Genomic DNA, 27,030 nt, shown 5'->3' with positions numbered 1-27,030 from the left:
CACTAAGTGAATGCCGGCACCAGCCAGGCAGCCGACAGAGCACCGAGTGGGCAATGACACCCAGAGGGCCCCCATACCATTATAATGACATATTTCAGGTTGAGGTTATGCAGCTCTCTGGCAAACTCAGGCAGGCCTTTATACGCCACAGGGTCGAAAGTGAAGTCCTTCTTCTGGTCCATGTAGTCGATGTCAGAATGCTGCACATCCTGCAAGGAGGCCAGGGATATCACAAGTGGAGGAAAGAACACACATGACCACAGCCCAAGGCCGCACCCAGGGCCGTGCTTGATATCGTGACCTTGGACCTGCCTTAGTGCTTACTTAGTGCTGGTGGCATAGTAAGGCCATCAGCATTTAATTAATGTTCCTAACAACAGTCACCAATATTTATCCCGTGTGTTCCAACCAATCTTGGCTGCTTGTAACTCTCCAATTTTCCCATCCAGTTCATTCTGACCCTCTCCTGCTACTTTCTGTAGTATCCTGTTTTTTCTGCCAGCTCCTGCTGATTCTAAGTCTTTTTTTTTATGGTATTTGCTAAGTGCTTTCTATGTGTCAAGCACTGTTTTAAGCATGGGGGTAGATACAAGTTTATCAGGCCAGAGACAGTCCCTGTTCCATTTGGGGCTAACAGTCTAAGTAGAAGGGACAATAGACACTGAATCCCCATTTTGCAGTTGAGGAAACTGAAGCACAGAGGTGAACTGATTTGCCCAACATCACACAGCAGACAAGTGAAAGTGCAGGGATTAGAACCCAGGTCCTACGGCTTCCAGGCCCGTGCTCTTTTGTATCTGACTCTCCGGTTAGATTGTTAACTCTTTTGAGAGTAGGGATTGTGCCTGTTGAACTTTCTTATTCATTCATTTATTGAGCACTTACTGTGTGCAGAGCACTGTACTAAGCTCTTGGGAAAGTACAATGCAGCAATAAAGAGAGACAATCCCTGCCCACAATGAGCGGCAATGCTCTGCCTTAGAAGGCAGACAGTTTCTGAGTGCCATGCACTCAGGAGGCCACTGGTACAGTGCTCCTCAGAGAAGAGATGGCCAGTACAGTGCTCTGCATTCAAGAGATGGCTGGTACAGTACTCTGTATTTAGGAGATAACTCATACAGTGATCTACACTCCAGGAGCCAACTGGGACATCATCAATCATATTTATTGAGCACTTACTGTGTGCTGAGCACTGTACTAAGCGCTTGGAAAGTACAAGTTGGCAACATATAGAGACAGTCCCTACCCAACAGTGGGCTTACAGTCTAAAAGACAGTGGGCTCACAGTCTAAATGGACAGTACTCTGTGCTCCAGGGGGCATCTGAAACAGTGCTCTGCCCTCATGAGGCAGCTGGTACAGTGCTCTGCACTAGTGGTGCTCAGTCAATATCACTGATTTTCCTGTAAGGTGGTAAATCTAGAAGAGAATTATATGAGTTACTAGCAGGAGAATGAGATGCAAGGAGGGCTAAATTGGGGATGTTTAGCTGGAGCTCCCTGAAGCTTCTTAGATTGTGAGCCTCCCAAAGGACAGGGACTGGGCCTAATTTCCACCTGCGCATTCTCTACCAGTGCTTAGTTCAGTGCTCTGTACACAGAAAGCCCTCAGTAAATACTGAGGGCTTACTGTGTGCAGAGTACTGCACTTGGAAGAGTAAAGTACAACAGAGTTGGTAGACATGTTCCTGGACCACAAGGAGCTAAAAGCCTAAAGGGAGAGACAGACATTAAAATAGATTATGGATATGTACATAAATGCTGTGAGGCTGAGGATGGGGTGAATATCAAGTGCTTTAAGGATAGAAATCCAAGTAGATAGGCAATGCAGAAGGGAGAGGGAGTATTAATAATAATAATGATGGCATTTATTAAGCACTTACTATGTGCAAAGCACTGTTCTAAGCTCTGGGGGGGTTACAAGGTGATCAGGTTGTCCCATATGGGGCTCACAGTCTTCATCCCCATTTTCCAGATGAAGTAACTGAGGCCCAGAGAAGTTAAGTGACTTGCCCAAAGTCACACAGCTGGAGCCAGGATTTGAACCCATGACCTCTGACTCCAAAGCCCGGGCTCTTTCCACTGAGCCACGCTGCTTCTCTAAATAGAGGAGTAGAGGAGATGAGGGCTTAGTCAGGGAAGGCTTCTTGGAAGAGATATGATTTGAATAAGGCTTCGTGGGTGGGGAAAGTGGTGGTCTGTGGTATATGGATGGGGAGGGAGTTCCAGGCCACAGGGAGGATGAGGGCCACGTGTCAGCAGCAAGATAGACGAGATTGAGGTACAGTAAATAGGTTGGCATTAGAGGAGCAAAATGTGCAGTCTGGATTGTAGCAGGAAATCAGTGAGGCAAGATTGGGAAAGGGAGAGCTGATTGAGTGCTTTAAAGCCAATAGTAAGGAATTTCTGTTTGGGGAGGAAGGGGATATGTAACCACTGGAGATTCCTAAGAAGTGGGGAAACATGGACTAAACAGTATTGTAGAAAAATGATCTGGGCAGCAGAGTGAAGTATGGCAGGGGTGGGAAGAGATGAAAGGCAGAGAGGTGCAAGGAGGCCGGTGCAGTAGTCAAAGTGGACATTGATGAGTGCTTGGGTCAGCACAGTAGCAGTTTGGCTGGAGGGGAAGGGGTGGATTCTAGAGAAGGTAGAATCAACAGGATTTGGTGACAGAATCAGGTTGGACACTGTTAGGGTTCCCACTGTCGCACTGCAAAATGACCCAAGTATCTCAAGGTGGACGCCCCTCAGTGTCACTCCTGCTGGCCTGCCTTGAATTTCCCCAAGGGTTTTTCCCAATAACCGGTCATGAGAAGTGTGGCCTGGGACGTGGCCCATGGTCCCATGAGGGCAGCTCAGCAAGCAACTGTGAACCCCTCTCCCTGTCCCCCAGCTGGTCAATCCGGGCCAACCTGATCCCATCCCCATCCCCATGCCCAGGAGAACAAACTCATGTAAGCGATGCCAGTCTCCCGGGTCCTGGCCACCACTGCTCTCATCCCCTATGTCCGGTTAGCCTGGGTCAACCCATCCCCGCCATCCCCATGCCCAGGAGGACACACTCACGTAGGGGATGCCAGCATCCCGGGTCCTGTCTACGACTGTTTTCAATCCCTCCAGGCCACCGTACTCCCAGCGGCTCAGGTGGAATCCCAGGCTCCAGTAGGCAGGCAGGAACGGTCTCCCTATCAGCTGGAATGGGGAAAGGGGAGGCTAAGGCGTTAATGGCAGCTCACCACGGCTGAACCACGTCCAAATGACCACCTGCTCTCCAGCTGCCGCCAGATGGGTGGCAGGGGCGGCCCCCGGGGCCAAGGGAACAGACAGCAAAGACGGAAAGCTGGGAGAGAGACAAATTAACAGTCTGCACCAGGGGTATGATTTGCCTAAGAGGTGTTAGTTTGACTTACAAATACATCTGGGCCTCCTAACAAATTTACCAATCCCAAGTAAAACGAACCCAACATTCATTCATTCATTCAATCATATTTATTGAGTGCTTACTATGTACAGAGCACTGTACTAAGCGCTTGACATGGGACCAGTCATATGAAACAATCTGACATCCCCGGCAAATAGTCCATCCCTAGCGGATCCAAAGATTCCGACCCCTGACAGAGAGGCCAGGCTGCCCATTTTCACCATAAAAGCCCTCCCAGATGAGTGTTCCCCGGTCCACTCTGGGAGGAACTGTGCACATCCTCAGAGAACAGAGCATCCCAGACATGAAGCATCCCCCAGTCCGCGTGCCCACAGTCGGCCTAGCTGCTCTCCTCTGAAGGGTCACAGGAAACCCCGCCTCCCTCTTTCTTGTGCTGCCCCCAGCTCAGAAGATTGGGCGACCTCATGACTTAAACTAGGAAAACATCCCAAGGGGAGCTGCTATGAATCACTCGTTTATCAAATCATCTTGAAGAACTGCCCCTGGATTAAAGTGTCGAAGTGCAAAATGCACCAATCCATTGTGGAACCTAATTTACTTGTGGGCACCCTAAAGCAGCCCCATCCTTTAATCTGAGTGATCACCACCAACTCACTGATCCTGATGCTCAGTGTTGCTACTGCTCAGTACCAACACAGGGACTGGGGGACGCTCCAGATCCAGGAGGGACTGTTCTCAGGATGAGTGCAGCTTCCCCCAGAGCGAACCAGAGGGCACTCATCAGGGAGAGGTTATGTGGATGGAGGCGGACAGATCGGCCTCTCCAGCGGAAGGATGGAGCTGCTGGAGTGAACCATACACCAGGTATGGCTGCAGGTGGTGGGAGCCAGGACGGCACCAGATTGTGTCATATGACTGATAAGCAACTCCCTTCGCAGGTCGCTAGGACATTCATGCTGCATGTGCAGCTGAGCATACACATACACACATACATACACATACATACACACACATACACACATACACATGTGCACACACAGAGACACACAAAGGAACCCAGGCACACAGTGACCCCAGATCCCAGAACCAGCTGAGCGGATAATTTCTGCAGGGAGGGGCTGGGTTGTAGGAAAGAGGAGCTAGGGACTGTCTGTCAGAGAAATCATTCTGTGAAAATGCGATTTTCTGAAGACAGATGGAGCCCCTTCTGTAGTGGGAAGGTGTGGCTGGCTCCTTGACCAACAGAGCCACCAGGAGGGTTAATCGAACAATAGAAGGCCACAGTGGCTACCGATGTGGCTACCCAACGGGTCACAGCAGCAGGGCTGGCATCAACACTGCCCCGTAGTCACTGAGGCCATCTATAGCTCCTGCACATGAAACTCCTTTGTGGGCCTTTATCATATTCGCACACTTGTCCCTTCACTCCCATGGCCCTCGTGTGGGCAATGAGGGAATGGACCTTTCACCTGCTGACAACTCTGTCTACCGGGGAAACAGAAAGGTATAAAAATGTTGGCTGTAGGTCCAAGAGATTAAACCTTATCTCAAGGGACAGGGTCCCTCCCAGCGGGCTGATAACCTCCGGCAGCAATGCTGAAGGCCACTTACCTCCAGATACTCCCGAACCACTTCCTCTGGTGAGCTGCCCAGGAACACGTAGAAGTCGAGGATGCCTCCGATCGTCCGGTAGGTGACCGCAGGGGTAGGCTGGAGGGCCACCTCTGCAGGAAGAAAATGTGAAATGAACAATAAAACAGGCAGAGCATTCAGGAGCATGCGGGGTCTGGAAGCGGGGCAGAGGGGGCTGTTCACTTCAGAGTATGGAGGGCCCATCTCTCCAACTGTCTCCTGCACTCCGGCTGCACTCCACATTGAGGGGAGGATCCCCACCACCACCTCAAATATAGCAGAAACTGAAGCACTAAACTTTTCTGAGAGGTAGCATGCCCAACAGAACTGGGAGTCTGGAGAACTGGGTTCGAATCCCAGATCGATCAATCCATCAGTGGTAATAACAAATAATAATTGTGGTATTTGTTGAGTGCTTATTATGTGCCAGGCACTGTACTAAGCGCTGGATAGCTCTGCCACTTTCATTCATTCATTCATTTAATCATATTTATTAAGCGCTGACTGTGTGCAGAGCACTGTACTAAGCGCTGACTGTGTGCAGAGCACTGTACTAAGCACTTGGGAAGTACAAGGTGGCAACATATAGAGACGCTCCCTACCCAACAATGGGCTCACAGTCTAGAAGGGGGAGAGACAACAAAACAAAACATATTGACAAAATAAAATAAAAAGAATAGTAAATATGTACAAGTAAAATAGAGTAATAAATCTGTACAAATATATATACAGGTGCTGTGGGGAGGGGAAGGAGGTGGGGGGGATGGGGAGGGGGAGAGGAAGGAGGGGGCTCAGTCTGGGAAGGCCTCCTGGAGGAGGTGAGCTCTCAGTAGGGCTTTGAAGGGAGGAAGAGAGCTAGCTTGGCGGATTTGCGGAGGAAGGGCATTCCAGGCCAGGGGGAGGACGTGGGCCGGGGGGCAACGGTGGGACAGGTGAGAACGAGGCACAGTGAGAAGGTTAGTGGCAGAGGAGTGGAAGGGGCGGGCTGGGCTGTAGAAGGAAAGAAGGGAGGTGAGGTAGAATGGGGTGAGGTGATGGAGAGCCCTGAAGCCAGGAGTGAGGAGTTTTTCCCTGATGTGTAGGTTTGACTGGTAGCCACTGGAGATTTTTGAGGAGGGGAGTAACATGCCCAGAGCATTTCTGCACAAAGATGATCCAGGCGGCAGCGTGAAGAACAGACTGAGGTGGGGAGTGACAGAAGGATGGGAGATCAGAGACTAGGCTGATGCAGCAATCCAGTTGGGACAGGATGAGAGATTGAACCAGCAGGGTAGCGGTTTGGATGGAGAGGAAAGGGCGGGTCTTGGCGATGTTGTGGAGGTGAGACCAGCATTTTTGGGCAAGGCACTTCACTCACTCTCTTGGTGACCTCATTCGCTCCCACAGCTTCAACTATCATCTCTACACTGATGACACCCAAATCTACATCTCTGCCCCTGCTCTCTCTCCCTCCCTCCAGGCTCGCATCTCCTCCTGCCTTCAGGACATCTCCATCTGGATGTCTGCCCGCCACCTAAAACTCAACATGTCCAAGACTGAACTCCTTGTCTTCCCTCCCAAACCCTGCCCTCTCCCTGACTTTCCCATCACTGTTGACGGCACTACCATCCTTCCCGTCTCACAAGCCCGCAACCTTGGTGTCATCCTCGACTCCGCTCTCTCGTTCACCCCTCACATCGAAGCCATCACCAAAACCTGCCACTCTCACCTCCACAACATTTGCCAAGATCCGCCCTTTCCTCTCCATCCAAACCATTACCCTGCTCGTTCAAGCTCTCAGCCTATCCTGTCTGGATTACTGCATCAGCCTCCTCTCCGATCTCCCAACCTCCTGTCTCTCCCCACTTCAATCCATACTTCACACTGCTGCCCGGATTGTCTTTGTCCAGAAACACTCTGGGCATGTTACTCCCCTCCTCAAAAATTTCCAGTGGCTACCAATCAACCTACACATCAGGCAGAAACTCCTCACCCTCGGCTTCAAGGCTGTCCATAACCTCGCCCCCTCCTAACTCACCACCCTTCTCTCCTTCTACAGCGCAGCCCGCACCCTCCGATCCTCTGCCACTAATCTCCTCACCGTGCCTCGTTCTCACCTGTCCCGCCGTCGACCCCCAACCCATGTCATCCCCCTGGCCTGGAATGCCCTCCCTCCCCACATCCACCAAGCTAGCTCTCTTCCTCCCTTCAAGGCCCTACTGAGAGCTCAACTCCTCCAGGAGGCCTTCCAAGACTGAGCCGCCTCCTTCCTCTCCCCCTCCTCCCCCTCTCCATCCCCCCCACCTTACCTCCTTTCATTCATTCAATCATATTTATTGAGCGCTTACTGTGTGCAGAGCACTGTACTAAGCACTTGGGAAGTACAAGTTGGCAACATTATAGAGATGGTCCCTACCCAACAGGGGGCTCACAGTCTAGAAAGGGGTGACAGACAACAAAACAAAACATATTAACAAAATAAAATGAATGGAATAAATATGTACAAATAAATAAATAAATAGAGTAATAAATACGTACAAACATATATACGTATATACAGGTGGTGTGGGGAGGGGAAGGAGGTAAGGAGGTAAGTACTCAGAACAGTGCTTTGTACATAGTAAGTGCTGAACAAGCACCATTATTATATAAATAATAATAAATCATATATAATACATAATATAGTATATAATAAAAATAAATCATATAATAATAATATAAATAATGCTGTGTGACCTTGGGCAAGTTACTTAACTTGTCTGTGCCTCACTCTCCTCATCTGTAAAGTGGGGCTGCAATACTTATTCTCCCTCTAGCTAAGACTCTGAGCCCCATGTGGGACAGGAACTGTGTTTGCACTGCTTGTATTGTGTCTATGCCAGCACTCAGCCCAGTGCTCAGCATATAGTGCACATTTCACAAGTACCACACTGATCATTATTATTGTCCCAATGTACCAATGAAGGGGCTAAAATGTATATGTGTTGAAGGCTGGTCCCCAATCAATCAATCAATCAATCGTATTTATTGAGCGCTTACTATGTGCAGAGCACTGTACTAAGCGCTTGGGAAGTACAAATTGGCATCACATAGAGACAGTCCCTACCCAACAGTGGGCTCACAGTCTAAAAGGGGGAGACAGAGAACAGAACCAAACATACCAACAAAATAAAATAAGTAGGATAGAAATGTACAAGTAAAATAAATAAATAGAGTAATAAATATGTACAACCATATATACATATATACAGGTGCTGTGGGGAAGGGAAGGAGGTAAGACGGGGGGATGGAGAGGGGGACGAGGGGGAGAGGAAAGAAGGGGCTCAGTCTGGGAAGGCCTCCTGGAGGAGGTGAGCTCTCAGCAGGGCCTTGAAGGGAGGAAGAGAGCTAGCTTGGCGGATGGGCAGAGGGAGGGCATTCCAGGCCCGGGGGATGCCCAAGTAGGAGTGGAGTCCCCAGTCTGCCAGAGGAGCTTCCTCCCGGGCCACCTCTCTGATGAGCAGGAAGAAAGAGGAGGATGGAAGCGGTAGAAAGACAGAGAGAGAGAAAGGGAGCACAGAAAGGAGGAAGGTTGCGGCAGATGGGGAGAAAGAGGGAGGAAGAAGAAGGAGGTAGGAAGAACAGAAGGAAGACGGGCCACTCCTCACATTGCCATTGAGCAGGACTACTTGAATACTGAAACAGACTGTTGACCTCCCTGCCTGCAGTCTCTCTCCACTTCAGTTCATATTACACTCTACTCCCACACCATTTTTCTTCAAAAGTGTTCAGTCCATGTTTCCTCACTCAAGAACCTCCAATGGTTGCCCATCACCCTCCACATCAAACTCTCATTTACTCATTTACTTTGCCCAGCTCCTACCATACCTCACTGATTTCCTAGTACAACCCACCTAACACACCCCATTCCAGAAACACCACCTACTCTCTATACCTTGATCTCATCTATCTCACCACTGAGCCTTGCCCATATTCTCCCCTGGACCTGGAACTCCCTCCCCCTTCATATCTGACAGTCAATCATGCTTACCACCTTCAAAATCTTCCTAAAATCTCATCTCCTCTAAGAGGCGTTCCCTAAGACCTCATTTCCCCTACCCACCCTCCCTTCTGCATCACCAATGTACTTGGCTGTGAACCTCTTAAGCGCTTGGATACTCACCCAGCCCCGCAACATTTATGTCCATATACTTATACTCTACTATTTCCCCTATCTGCAATTTATTTTGATGTCTGCCACCCCCTGAAGACTGAAAATTCCTTGTGAGCAGGGATTGCTTCTCCCAACTCTGTTGTTCTTTCCCAAGCCCTTAGGACAGTAAGCACTCAATAAAAACTATTGTCTGACTGATTGAGGAGGCACAGGATTCATAAAAGGCAGAGAGGAGGTGGAAGAAGCAAAGAGGAAGAGGGAAGCATTGTGGCCTACTGCAAAAAGCAGAGGCCTGGGAGTTTTCCCTTACCATTTCTCTCCAAACTCCTTGAGCAAGTTGTCTACGCTGGCTGCTTCCACATCCTCTCCTCCAATTGTATCCTTTACTCCTCCAAACTGGATTACACCCACTTCACTCCACCAAAACTGCCTCTCAAAAGTCACCAATGACCTTGCCAAATTCAATGGCCTCCATTCCATCCTAACCCTCCATGACTTCCTCAGCTGCCTTTGACAGTGTCAACCACCCCCTTCTCCAACCTTGGCTTCACTGACACTCTCCTCTCCAGGTTCTCTGCCTATCTATCTGGTCATTCATTCCATGTTGTTTTTTTCCTCAGTTTCTTTCGTGGGCTCCTCCTCTTCCTTCCATTCCCTAAATGTAGGAGTCCCTCAAGACTCAGTTCTAAGTCATCATCTATTTTCCATCTACACTCACGCCCATGGAGAACTCATTTGCTCCTATGGCTTCAAATCTACATCACCAGCTCTGATCTCTCTCCTTCCCTGCAGTCTCTTATTTCCTCCTTCCTCCAGAATATCTCTACTTGAATGTTCTACTGACACCTCAAACTTACCATGTCCAAAATAGAACTCATCATATCTATACCCAAACCCTGCCCTCCCCATGACTTTTCTGTCACTGTAATGATAATAATAATAATAATAATAATAATAATAATGGCATGTATTAGTGCTTACTATGTGCAAAGCACTGTTCTAAGCACTGGGGAGGTTATAAAGTGATCCGGTTGTCCCACGGGGGGCTTACAGTCTTAATCCCTATTTTACAGATGAGTGAATTGAGGCCCAGAGAAGTTAAGTGAGTTGCCCAAAGCCACACAGCTGACAATTGGCGGAGTTAGGATTTGAACCCATGACCTCTGACTCCAAAGCCCACACTCTTTCCACTGAGCCAAGCTGTCTCACTGTAGACAGCACCAGCATCCTCCCTGTCTGACAAGCCCACAAACTTGACATTTTTCTTGACTCATTTCTTTCATTTGACCTACATATTCAACCTGTCAACAAATCCTGGAGATTCAACATTCACAACATCCTCTCCATTCGAATTGCTACCATGTAAATTTGAGAACTTATCCTCTCCCACCTTGACTACTGCACCATCCTCCTTGCTGACCTCTCAGCTTCCTGTCTCTCCCCACTCCAGTCCATACTTCACTCTGCTGCCCACATCATTCTTCTGCAAAAATGTTCAGGCCATGTTTCCCCACTCCTCAAGAACCTCCAGTGGTTGCTCATCCACATCCATATCAAACAGAAATTCCTTACCATCAGCTTTAAGGCATTCAATCACCTTGTCCCCTCCTACTGTACCTTGCTATTCTCCTACTACAGCCCAGTCCACACACTTCACTCTAATGCCAACCTACTCACTGTACCTCGACCTCGCCTCTCTCGACGCCAACACCTTGTCCATGCCCTGCCTCTGGAATGCCTTCCTTCTTCATATCCAACAGATGATCACTCTCTCCACTTTCAAATATTTATTAAAAGCACATCTCTGCCAGTAGGCCTTTGCCTACTATGCCCTCATTTTTCTCTTACCCACTCCCTTCTATGTCACTCTTGCACTTGTATCTTGCACTCTTTATTCACCCCTTCTTCAGTCCTGCAGCACTTAAATACACAGCCATACGGGCCAGCAGATCTCTGACCAGACCCAGGTGGTGATGGGCAAACTCCCTGAAAAAGTCGCAAAACACGTGTCTTTGTTCTGGGAAAGCGGTTCCCTCACTTACGAGGAATTTCTGGGGAGAGTAGCCACACTGAATGATGTGTAAGCCTCGATGTTCTTTTTTCTTATTTGTCCCTCATGAGCCTCAGTGTGTCTCTGCTGTCATAATAATAATGGCATTTATTAAGTGCTTACTATGTGCCAAGCACTGCTCTAAGCGCTGGGGAGGTTACAGGGTGATCAGGTTGTCCCACGGGGGGCTCACAGTTTTAACCCCCATTTTACAGATGAGGGAACTGAGGCCCAGAGAAGTGCAGTGACTTGCCCAAAGTCACACAGCTGACAATTGGCGGAGCCAGGATTTGAACCCGTGACCTCTGACTCCAAAGCCTGTGCTCTTTCCACTGAGCCACGAGTCATGTTTTGATGGTATTGATGCCTGTCTACTTGTTTAGTTTTGTTGTCTGTTTCTCCCTTCTAGACTGTGAGCCCGCTGTTGGGTAGGGATTGTCTCTATCTGTTGCTGAATTGTACTTTCCAGCGCTTAGTACAGTGCTCTGCACAAAGTAAGTGCTCAATAAATATGACTGACTGAATGAATGAATTTATTTACATTAATTTCTGTCGCCCCATCTAGACTGTAAGGTTGTCTATCTCGTGGACCTCTGCCCACATCCTGCCTCTGGCTTGGAATGTCCTCCCTCCTCAAATCTGACAGAAAATTTACTCTACCCCACTTCAAAGCCTTACTGAAGGCATATCTCCTCTAAGAGATCTTCCCTAAATCCTCTTTTCATCTTCTCTCACTCCCTTCTGCATCACCCTGACTTGCTCCCTTTATTCATCCCCCCTCACAGCCCCATAGCACTGATGTACATATCTATAATTTATTTTTTTATATTAATCAATCAATCATATTTATTGAGCACTTACTGTGTGCAGAGCACTGGTAAGCTCATTGTGGGCAGGGGGTGTGTCTGTTTATTGTTATATTCTACTCTTCCAAGCACTTAGTAATTACAGTAATAATGATGGCATTTGTTAAGTGCTTACTAAGTGTGAAGTACTGTTCTAAGTGCTGGGGGGATACCAGGTGATCAGGTTGTCCCGCGTGGGGCTCAGTCTTCATCCCCATTTTACAGATGAGGTAACTGAAGCTCAGAGAAGTTAAGTGACTTGCCCAAGGTCCAACAGCAGACATGTGGCAGAGTCGGGATTAGAACCCATGACCTCTGACTCCCAAGCCCGTGCTCTTTCCACTGAGCCACGCTGCTAGATGTGCTCAATAAATATGATTAATTGACTGACTGACAAAGCTTGCTGTGGATAGCAAATGTGTCTACCAACTGTGTTATACTGTATTCTCCCAAGTGCTTAGTCCAGTGCTCTGACACAAGTGCTCAATGAATACATCTGATTAACTGATTGATCACAGGACCTGGTTTCTAATCTCATTTCTGCCACTAGTCTGGTGTGTGATCTTAGGTTAACCACTTAACATCTCTGTGCCTCAATTATATATACAAAAGTCATCTACAAAAGTCCTCCACTCTCTCCCCACCTATAAACCCTCCTAAAGTCACACTTCCTTCAATAGGCCTTCCCAGAGTATGCCCTGCATTTCCCCTATCTGCCCTCCCCTCTGGGTCAACTATGCATATGGATGCATAGCACTTTGGCACTTTGATATTCACCCCAGCCCCACAATACTTATGCAAATATCCTTCTACTCTACTATTTCCCCATTCCTAATCTATTTTAATGCCTGTCTCCCTTTTTGACTCTAAGTATTCTCATGGGTAGGTATTGCATCTACTAACTGTGTGTACTACTTTCCCTAGCACTTACTCTGCCCACAGTAAGCGCTTAATCACATAACAATAAAAAATAAATGAATACCATTGATTGATTGATAAAATGGGGATAAAATATCCGTTCTCCTTCCAGCCTAGACTATGAGCCCCGTGTGGGTAAGGGGCTGTGTCAGACCTGATAATCTTGTGTCTACCCCAGTGCTTAGTACCAGGCTTGGCTCAGAGCTCTTAACAAATACTGCAATTAGAATTATTAGAGAGAAGGAGAAGGAGGAGGAGGAGGAGGACAAGGGAAGGGGGGAGGGGAAGGAGGAGAAGGAAAAGGGGGAGGAGAAGGAGGATAAAGTGGTGGAGGAGAATGGGGGAGAATGAAGGGGGAGAAGGAGAGTGTGGGGAGGAAAAAGGGGAGGAAGAAGGGGAGGAGCATGAGAGGGAGAAGGGAGAGCAGGAGAAGAGGGGAATGGGAGGGATGGAGGAGTGCATGGGGAGGAGGAAGGAGGGAGGAGCATCTCACCCATGGCATTGCTGTTGAGGAGGAACACCCCGAAGGAATTTCCAGTGTTATCTTCCAGGCACAGGAAGAACGTGTGAGCCCCATATAGGTTCTTCACATCCTGGTATTGGGAAACAAAACCAGTGAGTTTCCAGTTCGCACCTTCTTGAGAGTCCTGGAGCTCTGGGCCCTGGCAGGGCTGGTGAAGGAGCTACTGCCTGGCAACCACTGCCTGGGAAGGAGTGTCACCCAGTGGATAGAACTCAGGCTGTGGCCTAGTGGAGAGAGCACCGGCCTGGAAGTCAAAAGGACCTGGGTTCTAATCGCAGCTTCACCACTTGTCTGCTGTGTGACCCTGGGCAAGTCACTTCACGATACTTCAGTTCTATCATCTGTAAAATGGGGATTTAGACTGTGAGCCCCGTGTGGGACAAGGACAGTGTCCATCCCTATTATCTTGTATCTATCCCAGAGCTTAGTCCAGTGTCTGGCACATAATAAGCGCATAATAAGTTCCATTAAAAAAACAACAACACTGCCAAGGAGCCACTGCCCAAGAAGCAGTGTGGCTTAATTCATTCATTCATTCAATCGCATTTACTGAGCACTTACTGTGTGCAAAGCACTGTACTAAGCACTTGGGAAGTACAAGTTGGCAACATATAGAGACGGTCCTTACCCAACAACGGGCTCACAGTCTAGAAGACTTAATGAAGGCTTAATGGAAAGAGCCTGAGTGTGGGGGTCAGAGGTCGTGGGTTCTAATCCCAGCTCTGCCACTTGTCAGCTGTCTGACTCTGGGCAAGTTACTTAATTTCTCTGTGCCTCAGTTACCTCATCTGGAAAATGGGGATTAAGACTGGGAGTCCCTTGTGGGACAACCTGATTACCTTGTATCTACCCCAGCACTTATAACAGTACTTGGCACATAGCAAGCACTTAACGAATACCATTATTTAAGAGAAGCAGTGTGGCTTAGTGGATAGAGCATGGGCTTGGGAGTCAGAGAGAATGTGTTTGAATCTGGGCTCTGCCACTTGTCAGTTGTGTGACTTTGGCCAAGTCACTTCACTTCTCTGTGCCTCAATTACCTCATCTGTAAAATGGGGACTAAGACTGTGAGCCCATGTGGGACAACCTGATAACCTTGTATCTACCTCAGTGCTTGGAACAGAGTTTGGCACATAGTAAGCGCTTAACAAATACCCTCATTATTATTATTATTATTGTAGCCACTGCCTGGGAGCCAAACCTTGGGAGCTAGTGCCTGGGAACCACTGCCTGGGAACCATTGTCCGGGAGCTACTGCTCGAGAGTCAATGTCCGGGAGCCATTGCCTGTGAACCACTGCCCAGGAATCACTGCCGAGGAGACACTGTCTGGCAGAGAAGGGATGTATGAGCCCCATACATGTTGGTCCTGTGCTGGGACCAGGGAAGGAAGAGAGAAATGAGAACTGTGCCAGCTCTACATGGGCAGAGATCATTAGTGAGGCTCAGTGATGTGAGGGGACTCCATCTGCAGGGTGGCTAGGCCCATTCAAATCGCCTCTGCCTAAGATCCAGAACTCACACTCCAGATCCTAGCTTCCTCTCCAAGTCTACTCCTTCACTCTGAAGACTCTGAAAACACTGACCTTCAGGCCTCTAAACCAGGCTGCTCCCTCTGTTATAATAACAGTCACTTGCAACCCCACCCCACCCCCGTCCCCATCATCCCTGCAGGAAGCCCCCTCTCCAGCCCTAGAAAGGCCCGCATGAGGCAGCCCCTCCCAGGGCCTGGCAGCCCCAGACAATCCATTGGAATCCAGAGAACACTGGGACACCACACCGGCCAGGGGCCCAAGACATCTCATTTCCCTTCAGCGGTCCAAATTTGCCTGTTTCCTCAAGGTTCTGAAGGACCACAAACATCGGACCACTTGGATGGAGGGCATTAAAGGGGTTTCCTCCTTCCCACTGGCTAGGCCTGGGGAAATGCGGTCAGCTGCGTTCTAATCCCGGCTCTACCACTATTATCAACAAACTCAACTGCTCCTGGAGCATCATGGTACACAGTAAGCATGCACGTACAAATATTTTTAATACTAATACTAATAATAATGATGATAGTATTTGTTAAGTGCTTACTATGTGCAAAGCACTGCTCTAAGCACTGGGGAAGTTACAAGGTGATCAGGTTGTCCCACGGGGGGCTTACATTTTTTAATCCCCATTTTACAGATGAGGTAACTGAGGCACAGAGAAGTTAAGTGACTTGCCCAAAGTCACACAGCTGACAGTTGGCGGAGCCAGTATTTGAACCCATGTCCTCTGACTCCAAAGCCCGTGCTCTTTCCACTGAGCTATGCTGCTGCTTCTTCTCTACTATTATCATTATTACTATCATCAACCTCAGCTGCTCGTGAAGTCTGAGAGCAGACATGCAGAGCTTTGCTGTGGAAGCAAGATAAAGTCTTCCAGGCTCCCCCTGACCCTGAGGCTCGAGGATGTCAGGGGAACTGGAGCAGCAACTTGCCCTTCCTCTGGACGGGGGGATGTGGGGGTGGGGGGAGAGAGAGAGAGACAGAGAGAGAAAGTGTGTGGGCAGGGGTGGTGACCAGGGAGCTTTAGGGTCACTGTCCATGCCGAACTAGACCTAGGGCCACTGTCCATGCCGAGCTAAGCTTGGGGCTGCTGCCCACCCTGAGCTAGATACATACCCCAGTGGGAAAGGTGTCACGGGGAAAGATGGGCCACGTCTTCCAGTCCAGGTCATGCCGGTATTGCCGGTGCACGTGCTCCCCAAAGCCATATATATTGGGACTGGGAAGGCGGGTGGACAGCTGCAGGAACTGGTTGGCGTACTGCAGAGGCCCAATGCTTGTGTCCAGCCTGCGCACACGCAAACACACACACGGAACAGTGTCTCAGAACTGCAGAAGAGCTATGGGGAACAACCTCTCAAAGCTGCAGGAGAGGTTTCTCAGTTGCCTTCCCTCCGCACATCCACCAAGCTAGCTCTCTTCCTCCCTTCAAGGCCCTACTGAGAGCTCACCTCCTCCAGGAGGCCTTCCCAGACTGAGCCCCTTCCTTCCTCTCCCCCTCCAACTTACCTCCTTCCCCTCCCCACAGCACCTGTATATATGTATATATGTTTGTACGTATTTATTACTCTATTTATTTATTTTATTTGTACATATTTATTCTATTCATTTTATTTTGTTAATATGTTTTGTTTTGTTCTCTATCTCCCCCTTTTAGACTGTGAGCCCACTGTTGGGTAGGGACTGTCTCTATATGTTGCCAACTTGTACTTCCCAAGCGCTTAGTACAGTGCTCTGCACACAGTAAGCGATCCCGTCTGGACTACTGCATCAACCTTCTCTCTGATCTCCCATCCTCGTGTCTCTCTCCACTTCAATCCATACTTCATGCTGCTGCCCGGATTATCTTTGTCCAGAAACACTCTGGGCATATCACTCCCCTCTTCAAAAATCTCCAGTGGCTACCAATCAATCTGCGCATCAGGCAGAAACTCCTCACCCTGGGCTTCAAGGCTCTCCATCACCTCGCCCCCTCCTACCTCACCTCCCTTCTCTCCTTCTACAGCCCAGTTCGCACCCTCCGCTCCTCACCGTTGATCTCCTCACCGTACCTCGCTCTCGCCTGTCCCGCCATCGACCCCCGGCCCACGTCATCCCCCGGGCCTGGAATGCCCTCCCTCTGCCCATCTGCCAAGCTAGCTCTCTTCCTCCCTTCAAGGCCCTGCTGAGAGCTCACCTCCTCCAGGAGGCCTTCCCAGACTGAGCCCCTTCCTTCCTCTCCCCCTCGTCCCCCCTCCATCCCCCCATCTTACCTCCCTCCCTTCCCCACAGCACCTGTATATATGTATATATGTTTGTACATATTTTTTTTACTCTATTTATTTATTTAATTTATTTGTACATATCTATTCTATTTATTTTATTTTGTTAGTATGTTTGGTTTTGTTCTCTGTCTCCCCCTTTTAGACTGTGAGCCCACTGATGGGTAGGGACTGTCTCTATATGTTGCCAATTTGTACTTCCCAAGCGCTTAGTACAGTGCTCTGCACATAGTAAGCACTCAATAAATACGATTGATGATGATGAATAAATACGACTGAATGAATGAATGAATGAATGAATGCTCAGTAGGGGCTCTGCTTTGCCACCCTCATTGGGTGGAAAACTGCTCTGTTTTCTTCTTGCCCCCTGGGTGAGTGAGCTCTCAGGGTGGCCAGATAGAAGGCACTTACAGGGCCAGATATGAGGCCAGATACAGGGCCAGGTATGGGGCCAGGTCCGGGGCCACATCTCCCCCGCACCCCTCCCCACCCTGGCAGGGTGCAGATGGCAGAGGAAAGCAGGCTTACAACACACGGTCGTTGCTCCTCCTCTTCAGTCGGAGGCTGAACGGCCACTCCGTGACCTCGACGACATAGTTCGCGGCGGAAGTGGCATTTCCATCAGACAGTCTGATGCGCTCATGGGGGACTTCAAACCTCATCGCACTGGGGTCTGTGATCTGCCCGGGGGAAGGAGAAGAGAGTGGGGGATTTCACCAGGGCCACCACCGGTGAGACCCCTGAGGCCAAGGACACAGGGCCTGCATGCTGCGGTGGGAGCTGCAGCAGGGCCTGCACCTGCAGTAGGGGGCTGTGGACTGCAGTGGGGCCTGTGTGCTGTGGCCGGGACTGAGGTGGGGACTGCAGCAAGGGCTGTGGTGATACAAGCTTGAGCGGGGAAGCATGGCCAAAGAGCTGGGAGCAGGAATATAAAGTGGGAAGTGGAGAGGTCAATCAGAGAAAGCCTCCAGGTGGAGATGTGATCTCAGAAGGCCTTTGAAGATGGGGAGAATAGTGGTTGCCCATTGTGCAGAGAGAGGGAACTCCAGGTGGGGGTTGGGGAGGAGCTGGGGGGAGAGCCACATGCACAGGCACTTGCCACCTCCAGGAGATGGTAGCCTGAAAGGCAGGTGGCCCTACCGCGGTGGAGGCCAGGGGAAGCACAGTGCCTGACCCACGTCCACAGCTTTGTCAGGCACGTGGCGGGAGACTGCTGGGGGTGTGTCTAGGGGTCAGCCACTCGGTGCCCACACTGCAGAGGGCAGTCCCCACCACTTCAGACATGCATATGGAAAAGAATGGAGCAGTCGCTCAGGTTCCCTCTTGCTTTGGCCAGTGCCTCCTCGATGGGCTCCTCCCAGCTGCTTGTCACTGGGGACCGGGAAGGATGGGGCAGGGGTGAGCAAGGGAGGGGGACACCTGGGCTCCTAAAGTGGCAAACAAGAGGCAGCCTAGAACCAGGATCACAGGGGAGTCCCTGAGGGACAGCCATCCTGGCCAAGCCATGGGAGGCATGTGGAGGCAGGCAGACATTGGCCTGGATTGGTTATTGATTAACTGATTGATTGGAGAGAAAGATGGAGAAGCCAGTGCCAAGCAGCCCAAAAGTGCTCAGCAGTCTAAAGAGCCTGTTGGCCCTCCCCCAAGAACACTGCTATTGGATAATAGGGTCACAGGGCCATGAGGAAGGCCACTGAGCAGGCAGCTCAGGAGACAGCAAGGATGAGCAAAGCCACATGGGCAAACCTTGTCTGGAGTTGGTTGTTTTGCATGGCCCAGGACCCCAGGGCTAAGGCCCCATACAACCCACGTCTCCAAAGAACTGAATCCAGGCAAAGATCCAGATGGGGACCCTCATGGCTCAGGACCCAAGCAGGAACAGGGCACAGGGCACAGGGCACAGGGCACATTTCAGAACAGATCATCCTGGTCCTCGCTTTGGGCCCACTCTCTTCCGAACCCTCCAGCTTCAGGCGTAACTGTACATGATCTGTCTCTGGGTTCGTGGGAAGTGCAGGGCGTGGACCCGGATGCCCAAACAAACCTTGAAGTGGAATCGATTCGCTGTCTGCTTCTCGGCTGTGAGGAGGACAATGCTGACGTCATTTCCGAACAGGGATGGCGATGGCAGCCGCCTGAGCCTCGCAGAAAACCCTGGGTGGGAGAAACAACCAACCAGGTTCCTTGTGCCCGGCTGCTTTCTGCTAGCCACTCCCCGCAGGGTACGGACCCTGGATTGTTCATTCCCATACCTGGCTGCTTCCTGCTGGCCACTCACATTGGGAAGCAGGCCCTGGAACATTCATTTCCAAGATCTCTTCCTTCACTATTGTTTGAAGTGTGAAAAATTCTCAAGGGGAATCGACACACAAAAGCAAATAATAAAATTGGTACTTCCAGGAAGGTAGAGCCTTCACTTTGATTGTGGCGATAGGGGTGGGGTACATCATTCCCCATCACTGAGAAGCAGTGTGGCTCAGTGGAAAGAGCACGGGCTTGGGAGCCAGAGGTCATGGGTTCTAATCCCGGCTCTGCCACTTGTCAGCTGTGTGACTTTGGGCAAGTTACTTAACTTCTCTGGGCCTCAGGTACCTCATCTGTAAAATGGGGATTAAGACTGCGAGCCCCATGTGGGACAATCTGATCACCTTGTAACCTCCCCAGCGTTTAGAACAGTGATTCGCACATAGTAAGCACTTAAGAAATGCCATCATTATTATTATTCCCGCTCATAGATCCATGATGAACACTGTGGATGAGTCCCCAAGAGCACTGTGGACGAGGACCAGTTAGCACCTTCCTCCAAAGGGATTCAGAAGAGTAGCCAGGTACAACGCCGTGAAGGCAGGTCGGGGTGAACAAAATCAGGCTGAGGCTGAGCTAGCACCACGTCCAAGTCATCCCAGCATCAGGCCCAAGCCATCAGCATATTACACTCTGGGCCACTGGGGACTAAAGTTCCATGGTGCAGAGCCTCAATCCACAATGGGACTGCTCATCCCCCACCATCAATGCCCGAGGGCAGGTCCGTGCCTCCAGCAATGCCCTAGGCCTGGCCCATGCTTTCCTGGGATTGATCGGCACTGCCACCCACCCTGAGAACAGTCAATGCCCTCCAGACCTGTCCTGGGAGCAGGTAGTAGTCTCCAGACATGTCCCAGGACTGGCCTGAGCCCCCAGAACCTTCCCCGGGATCAATCAGTGCCCCTAGTATCCTGAGAACAGTGTTCCCCAGACCCACCCAGGGAATGGTCAGTGGCCCACAGACTCACCCCAGGAAAAGGCAGTGTTCACTATACCCACCCCAGGACCAGTCAGTGTCCTCCAGACTTTTCCTGGGACGAATGAGTGTCCCCACATGCCCCGAGAATAGTCAGGGCGCTCCAGACACACCCCGGGAAAAGGCAGTGGCCCCCAAGACTGGTCAGTGCCCCTTGAACCTTCCCTGGGACTGATCAGCTCCCTCATCTGCCCTGAGAACAGTCAGTGTCCCTCACACCCATCCCGGGAACAGGCAATGACCTCCAAGCCTGCCACAGGACTGGTCAATGACTCCCAGACCCACTCAGGGAATGATCAGCACCCACAGATTTTCCTGGGACCAGTCAGTGCATCCCCAGGCCCTACTCAGGACTGGTCAGTGCCCCCAAAACCTTCCTTGGAACCAATCAGTGCCTCTACCTGCCACAGGAACAGTCAGTGCCCACCCATACCCGCCCTGGGACTAGTCAGTGTCCACTCAGATCCACTCAGGGAGAGTCAGCACCCACCCAGACCCATCCTGGATTTGGTCAGTGCCCACCCAGTGTGGCCCAGGATCAAACACGGCCCCCTGGCCCACTCTGGGAATCGGTCAGTACCCACCTAGACCCCTTCCAGAAATGGTGAGTACTGACCCAGACCCGTCCTGGGATCGATCACACCCCAAGACACACTCCAGGATCCCTCAGTGCCCAACCCCCCAATTCGCCAGCCAATGTCCACACCTGCGGTGTTGTTAGTCAGGCCTCCGTCCACCCTGTAGCCGTGATTCCTGGAGAAGAAACATGGAGGCACTTTGGGGCCCCCCTGTGGACTCCAGCAACAGCCTCGCTGATTACACTTCGCCTAGAACATCAGTAGAGAAGCTGCATTAGGCAGACGGACAGACAGATGGATGGATAGACCAGAGAGGAGCCCACCCATTCCACTAGCCTCCACCACTCTGGGCTCCCTCTGGGTGTTATCGCTACTGGAAAAGGCTAAGAATTAGCGGGGCTCTGTATGGGGGGAGGGGCGGGGGTCACAGCTGCCACTGATGATGCCAAGTGCTCGTGGGCCTGAAACCCAGCCAGACCCCCCCGCCACCAGGGAGTGGCACCTCTGCGACTAAGGCTGAGCCCACTGCAGGCAGCTCATGGCAGAAGGGCCAGGGCATCACAAGAAACTCATTGTGGAGAAGATGGGGACATAGCTGGTAGCCTGCTGCAGAGGGGACAGGGCATCATGGGTAGTTCACAGCAGAGAGGACACTGGCATCACATTCAGCTCATGGCAGAGTGGACTGGGGTGTCATGGGCAGTCTCCAGTGGCTACCAATCAATCTGCGCATCAGGCAGAAACTCCTCACCCTGGGCTTCAAGGCTGTCCATCACCTCGCCCCCTCCTACCTCACCTCCCTTCTCTCCTTCTACAGCCCAGTCCGCACCCTCCGCTCCTCCACCGCTGATCTCCTCACCGTACCTCATTCTCGCCTGTCCCGCCATCGACCCCCGGCCCACGTCATCCCCCGGGACTGGAATGCCCTCCCTCTGCCCATCTGCCAAGCTAGCTCTCTTCCTCCCTTCAAGGTGAGAGCTCACCTCCTCCAGGAGGCCTTCCCAGACTGAGCCCCTTCCTTCCTCTCCCCCTTGTCCCCCTCTCCATCCCACCATCTTACCTCCTTCCCTTCCCCACAGCACCTGTATATATGTATATATGTTTGTACATATTTTTTACTCTATTTATTTATTTATTTATTTTATTTGTACATATCTATTCTATTTATTTTATTTTGTTAGTATGTTTGGTTTTGTTCTCTGTCTCCCCCTTTTAGACAGTGAGCCCACTGTTGGGTAGGGACTGTCTCTATATGTTGCCATTTTGTACTTCCCAAGCACTTAGTACAGTGCTCTGCACATAGTAAGCGCTCAATAAATACGATTGATGATGATGATGATGATGATGAGTTCATGATAGAGGGGGCAGGGTCAGTGGGCACTGCACACATTCAGGGGAGTCTCTATACTGTAAGTACCCTGAGGACTGAAAGCATGCCTGTGCCTCAGTCACACTCTCACAGAGTCTCTTGCTCCCAATCCCTCTCCACTACACTGCCCTGTGCTCACCCCAGTCCCTCTGAAGAACATGCCAAGTCAGGACCCAAGCTTCCCAGACTCCAGCACTCAAGGAGTATGAGGAAAATGGGAACATCCAGAGCCTACGGGAATGTCAAGGTTGTAGCCCAATTAATTTGCAACAGGAAGATAAGCACTCAAAGGTCAGCCTCCAGGGTCACCACCCAATTGGAGACAATTATTAAGGGTTCACAGAGCAGTGATAAAACACCCTGTTATCAGAGAGATTTGGTTATGTCGAAGTTCACCCGCTCAAATGCCAGGCTGTTGGGTTGGGCAGCACAAGGGCAGCGTATGGCCAAGCCCAGTGGGCTGATCCCTGATCACCTGGACTTCCGAGGCCTGGCAGAAGCATGGCATAGGCTCCGGACCAAACTAAAGGTTTCCAGAGAGGCAGGGTTGTCCAACCTTCTCTATGGCTGGGAGAACTGGACCCCACAAAGGCCAACTATATAAATTACATATTCATAATTAAAGTATTATTGATTAAGCATTTCCTATGTACAAAGTGCTGTGCTAAGCACTGGGGAGGTAATAATAATGGTGATGGTATTCACTGAGTGCTTAGTATGTGCCAAGCACTGCTCTAATTACTAGGGTGGCTGCAGACCATCAGATGGGACCCAGTCCCTGCCATCTCAGAGTGGCTTAGTGGATAGAGCACAGGCCTGGGAGTCAGAAGGATCTGGGTTCTAATCCCACTCTGCCACATGTCTGCTCAGTGACCTTAGGCAAGTCACTTCATTTCTCTATGCCTCAGTTACCTCATCTGTAAAATGGGGATTAAGACTCTGAGCCACATGTGGGACAGGGACTCTGTGCAACCTGATTAACTTGTACCTACCTCAGTGCTTAGAACAGTGCTTGGCACATTGTAAGTGCTTAACAAATACGATTATAGTGTACTTTCCAAGCACTTAGTACAGTGCTCTGCACATAGTAAGTGCTCAATAAATAAGATTGAATGAATGAATGCATAAATACAATTGAATGAATGAATGAATCCCATGTCAGCTCATTGTCTATCAGATGCTGACTGGGCTGTGTGACCTTCAGTCATGGTGAGGGGTCAGCTCGGTCACAGAATCTGTTCAGCCTGGAAACAACCTGACAACCTGATAAGGAGATATTCTGGGACACGTTTTATGGCAAATCAAGATACTACTGGACTTTTTCTCATGCAGTTTCAAGCCTCAGGGTGGCCAAGTCAGGGAAGAAGGGAAGCCAAGACTTGAGATTCCCCACTCAGTTCTATTCACCACGAGGAAAGGCTGATGCTCCCTCTCTCTCTTCCCCAGCTGCCTTCCGCTCTGGGAATTCTGGCAGGACAATAGCAACTGTCCAGCCCAAGGACCCACGACTCAGAAATAGCGCAGCCTAGAGGAAAGAGCATGGGCCTTGGAGTCAGAGGACCTCGATTCTAATCCTGGCTCTGCTATTTGCCTGCAGGATGACGTCGGGCACAACGCTTCTCTTTTCTGCCCCTCAGTTTCCCCATCCCCCTCCCACTTAGACTGTGAGCCCCATGTGGGACAGGAGCTGTCTAATGACCCTGCATCTGCTCCAGGGGTCATCACAGTTGTTAGCACATAGTAAGTGCTTAAGAAATTCCACCATTATGGTTATGATGATTATGACTATTACTTTACAGTAGCCAGAGGGTGGGGGATGGAGGGGAGGGCAGTCCTTCCTCAGACAGAGCTAGGAGTCCTAGCAGAGTGCATGGTTCTTCTTCCAGAAAGACTGAGGTCATTTCACCACTGTACTTGGGTCCTCTCTCCCCAGCCCTCACCCGCTCTAACACTTCTATCTGAGCTTCTTATGCACTCAATTCCTTCCTCCTAACTATAACAGACTTTAGTGCCTGCTTCTTCCCCCTGTCCCACCCTTGAAGCCCATAAGCCTCTTGATGGCAGGGATCAATTCCAAGCCCTTAGTACTGTGCTCTGCACACAGTAGACTGTGAGCTCCTTGAGGACAAGGATCAGGTATACTAATGCTATTGGACTCTCCCAAGCGCTCAGTACAGTTCTCTGCCCATAAGAGACTGTAAACTCACCCAAGCACTTAATCCAGTGCTCTGCATACAGCACACTGTTAGCTCTCCTAAGCACTTGATAAGTGTTCAATAAATACCCCTGACATTGATTGATTGATCACTCTCTCAGACCTGAGTGGCCTCTTGGTCGGGGATGCAGTCTATCCGTTCCAGCGGGCTTCCAGCGGGGCAGTCCGGGGGCAGTGCAGGTGTGGTGCTGGTGAAGCCAGGGTGCGTAGGTGGCACCGTGGAGCTGGGGTTGTCTATAGAAAAAAGCAGTGGAGGAGGTGGAGGAGCAGGAGCAGGAGCAGAAGGAGGAGGTTACCTTTCTGAGCCCCAGGGCTTGGCCCTCCCCCAGCCTTCTGTGGTTTACAGCAAGGACTGCCCATTAGCTGACACCGAGCTCAGCCCACCTAGGTGCCAAGCTCAACAGAAAGTCCACAAACCCATGGCTCCTTGGGCCTCATGGGGTGATTTGGGTGGGTACATGGGATGGGGGTTCTCCTGCCCCCAGTAACAGTGGGCCAGAGGACGTCATGCAAGTGACAGGGGAGAGGGAACGGGCATGATGGGCTGGAGCCGGGGAGGTGGGAGGGAGGGGGAGAGGGTGTGGTGGGCAGCCCCAGCCCTCCCATCCGCAGAGGCCTCGAAGGAACGGGTGAAGAGGCGGTACAATGAGGTCGTTCCATGATTGATTGATTGATTGATTGGTTCCAGGCCAGGCAATGCAGATACAAAAGCAGCATGGCTTAGTGGATAGAGTGTGAGGCTAAGATTCTGAAGGACCTGGGTTTTAATCCCAGCTCCGCCACATGTCTGCTGGGTGGCTTTGGGCAAGTCACTTCACTTTTCTGGGCCTCTCAGTTACCTCATCTGCAAAATGGGGATTAAGAGTGTTAGCCCCATGTGAGACAGGGACCTGATTAACTTGTATCTACCCCAATGCTTAGAACAGAGCTTGGCACATAGTAAGCACTTAACAAGTACCCTTATTATTATCATTGTTTATTATGTTAGGCCAGAGAATGGGTGCCTTGGTCAGAGAGCTGTAGTGCAATCTCCCTGCCTGGAGCATAAAGTAGGTATGAGAAGCAGCATGGCATGCTGGATAGAACACAGAGCTGGGAGTCAGAAAGTCATGGGTTCTAATCCCACCTCTGCCACTTATCTGCTGTGTGAACTTGGGTAAGTCACTTCACTTCTCTGGCCCTCAGTTCCCTTTTCTGCAAAATGAGGATTGAGACTGTGCGCCCCCATGGGACAGAGATTGTGTCCAACCCAATCTGCCTGTATCCACCCCAGCGCTTAGTACAATGTCTGGCACATAGTTAAGGGCTTAACCAATACCATAATTTTTTTTTAAGCCATGCTACGCTGCAAGCTCCTCCAGAACAGGGACCAGGCCTCCAAATCTACTGTTCACTCCCAGGTGCAAGTCTAGTGCTCTGCCACAGTAGACTGCCAGCTTCATGAGGGCAGGGATCATGTGTACTCTCTCATGTGTACAGTACAGAGCTTTGTGCACACAGTAGGTGTTCAGCTGATTAGCCAGTTAATTGATTAGCCAACCATAGATTTGTGAAGCAGCCTAGACCTGAGAAGGAAAGAGTATGATGCCACAAGGAAGCTTGAGTCATGGAAGTTGGCGGAGGGGCTGTGGGGACACATTTCCTGCCATCATTAACTCCTGTCACCCCTCCCCCTCCACCCATCTGAGCCATGGCCCCAGGGCTTCCTCTCCATCATCATTACCCACTGGGACTGGTTCTCTCTGCCTTCCTATGAGCCGCCCAAGGGGGACCATTTGCAGCCAGCCATCTGTACTAGCAGGATAGGGGCTGACCACCAGACTGTTCCTTGGCCAGCATGGCCAGGGGGTGGTCAGCGCAGCCCCTCCAGACTGTTACCTTGAACGCCCGATGTCTTGGTGGCCAGAAGGACGATCAGGGCCACGGAGATGGCAAACAGGATAACCAAGAGGATGATGAGGGTGATTTCCAAGTTGGTGAATTTCTTCCTCGCCATCTACACAAAACACAGAGACATGGCCTCAGGGACACAGCCGGCCACCTGCCACCCGCAGACCGTGGGGCCGAGCCCAGGAGCCCAGCTGCAGGGCCCGTGGGCGGTTACACTGACCCAGAGCGGCTGACCGCAAACATGGAGAAAAATGACAGAGACCCAGCCCCTGCCCAGGGGCAGAGCTAGGCCACCACATCCCCCAGACCCAGTGGTCAGTCGGGAGACCAAGACCCTGAAACAGGGCCAAGTGGACATGGGAAAATTGGAGGAAAGGAGGAAGGAGGGTGGGGATCTGAACCATTCCTTCCCCCAGTGCCCAT

The 27,030-nt window shown here is 50.7% G+C and overlaps 1 protein-coding gene across 1 annotated transcript in view; it reads right to left on the bottom strand.

Annotated features, from left to right (window-relative positions):
* Positions 1-26,713, bottom strand: part of MGAM (maltase-glucoamylase) — a 135,109-nt gene extending 108,396 nt beyond the window's left edge. The window contains exons 1-10 of the mRNA XM_038760646.1: positions 26,596-26,713; positions 24,821-24,951; positions 21,262-21,382; positions 19,320-19,429; positions 17,804-17,955; positions 16,131-16,302; positions 13,451-13,550; positions 4,992-5,104; positions 3,065-3,190; positions 78-209 (exon numbers count right to left, since the gene is read on the bottom strand). Coding sequence (XP_038616574.1) covers positions 78-209; positions 3,065-3,190; positions 4,992-5,104; positions 13,451-13,550; positions 16,131-16,302; positions 17,804-17,955; positions 19,320-19,429; positions 21,262-21,382; positions 24,821-24,951; positions 26,596-26,713 — 1,275 coding nt within the window. The remainder of the gene's footprint in view (positions 1-77; positions 210-3,064; positions 3,191-4,991; positions 5,105-13,450; positions 13,551-16,130; positions 16,303-17,803; positions 17,956-19,319; positions 19,430-21,261; positions 21,383-24,820; positions 24,952-26,595) is intronic.
* Between the last annotated feature and the right edge of the window lie 317 nt (positions 26,714-27,030).

The sequence above is a fragment of the Tachyglossus aculeatus genome, chromosome 2 (genome assembly GCF_015852505.1).
Source record: "Tachyglossus aculeatus isolate mTacAcu1 chromosome 2, mTacAcu1.pri, whole genome shotgun sequence".
Lineage (NCBI taxonomy): Eukaryota > Metazoa > Chordata > Mammalia > Monotremata > Tachyglossidae > Tachyglossus > Tachyglossus aculeatus.
This window is presented reverse-complemented; position numbering and strand designations above follow the sequence as displayed.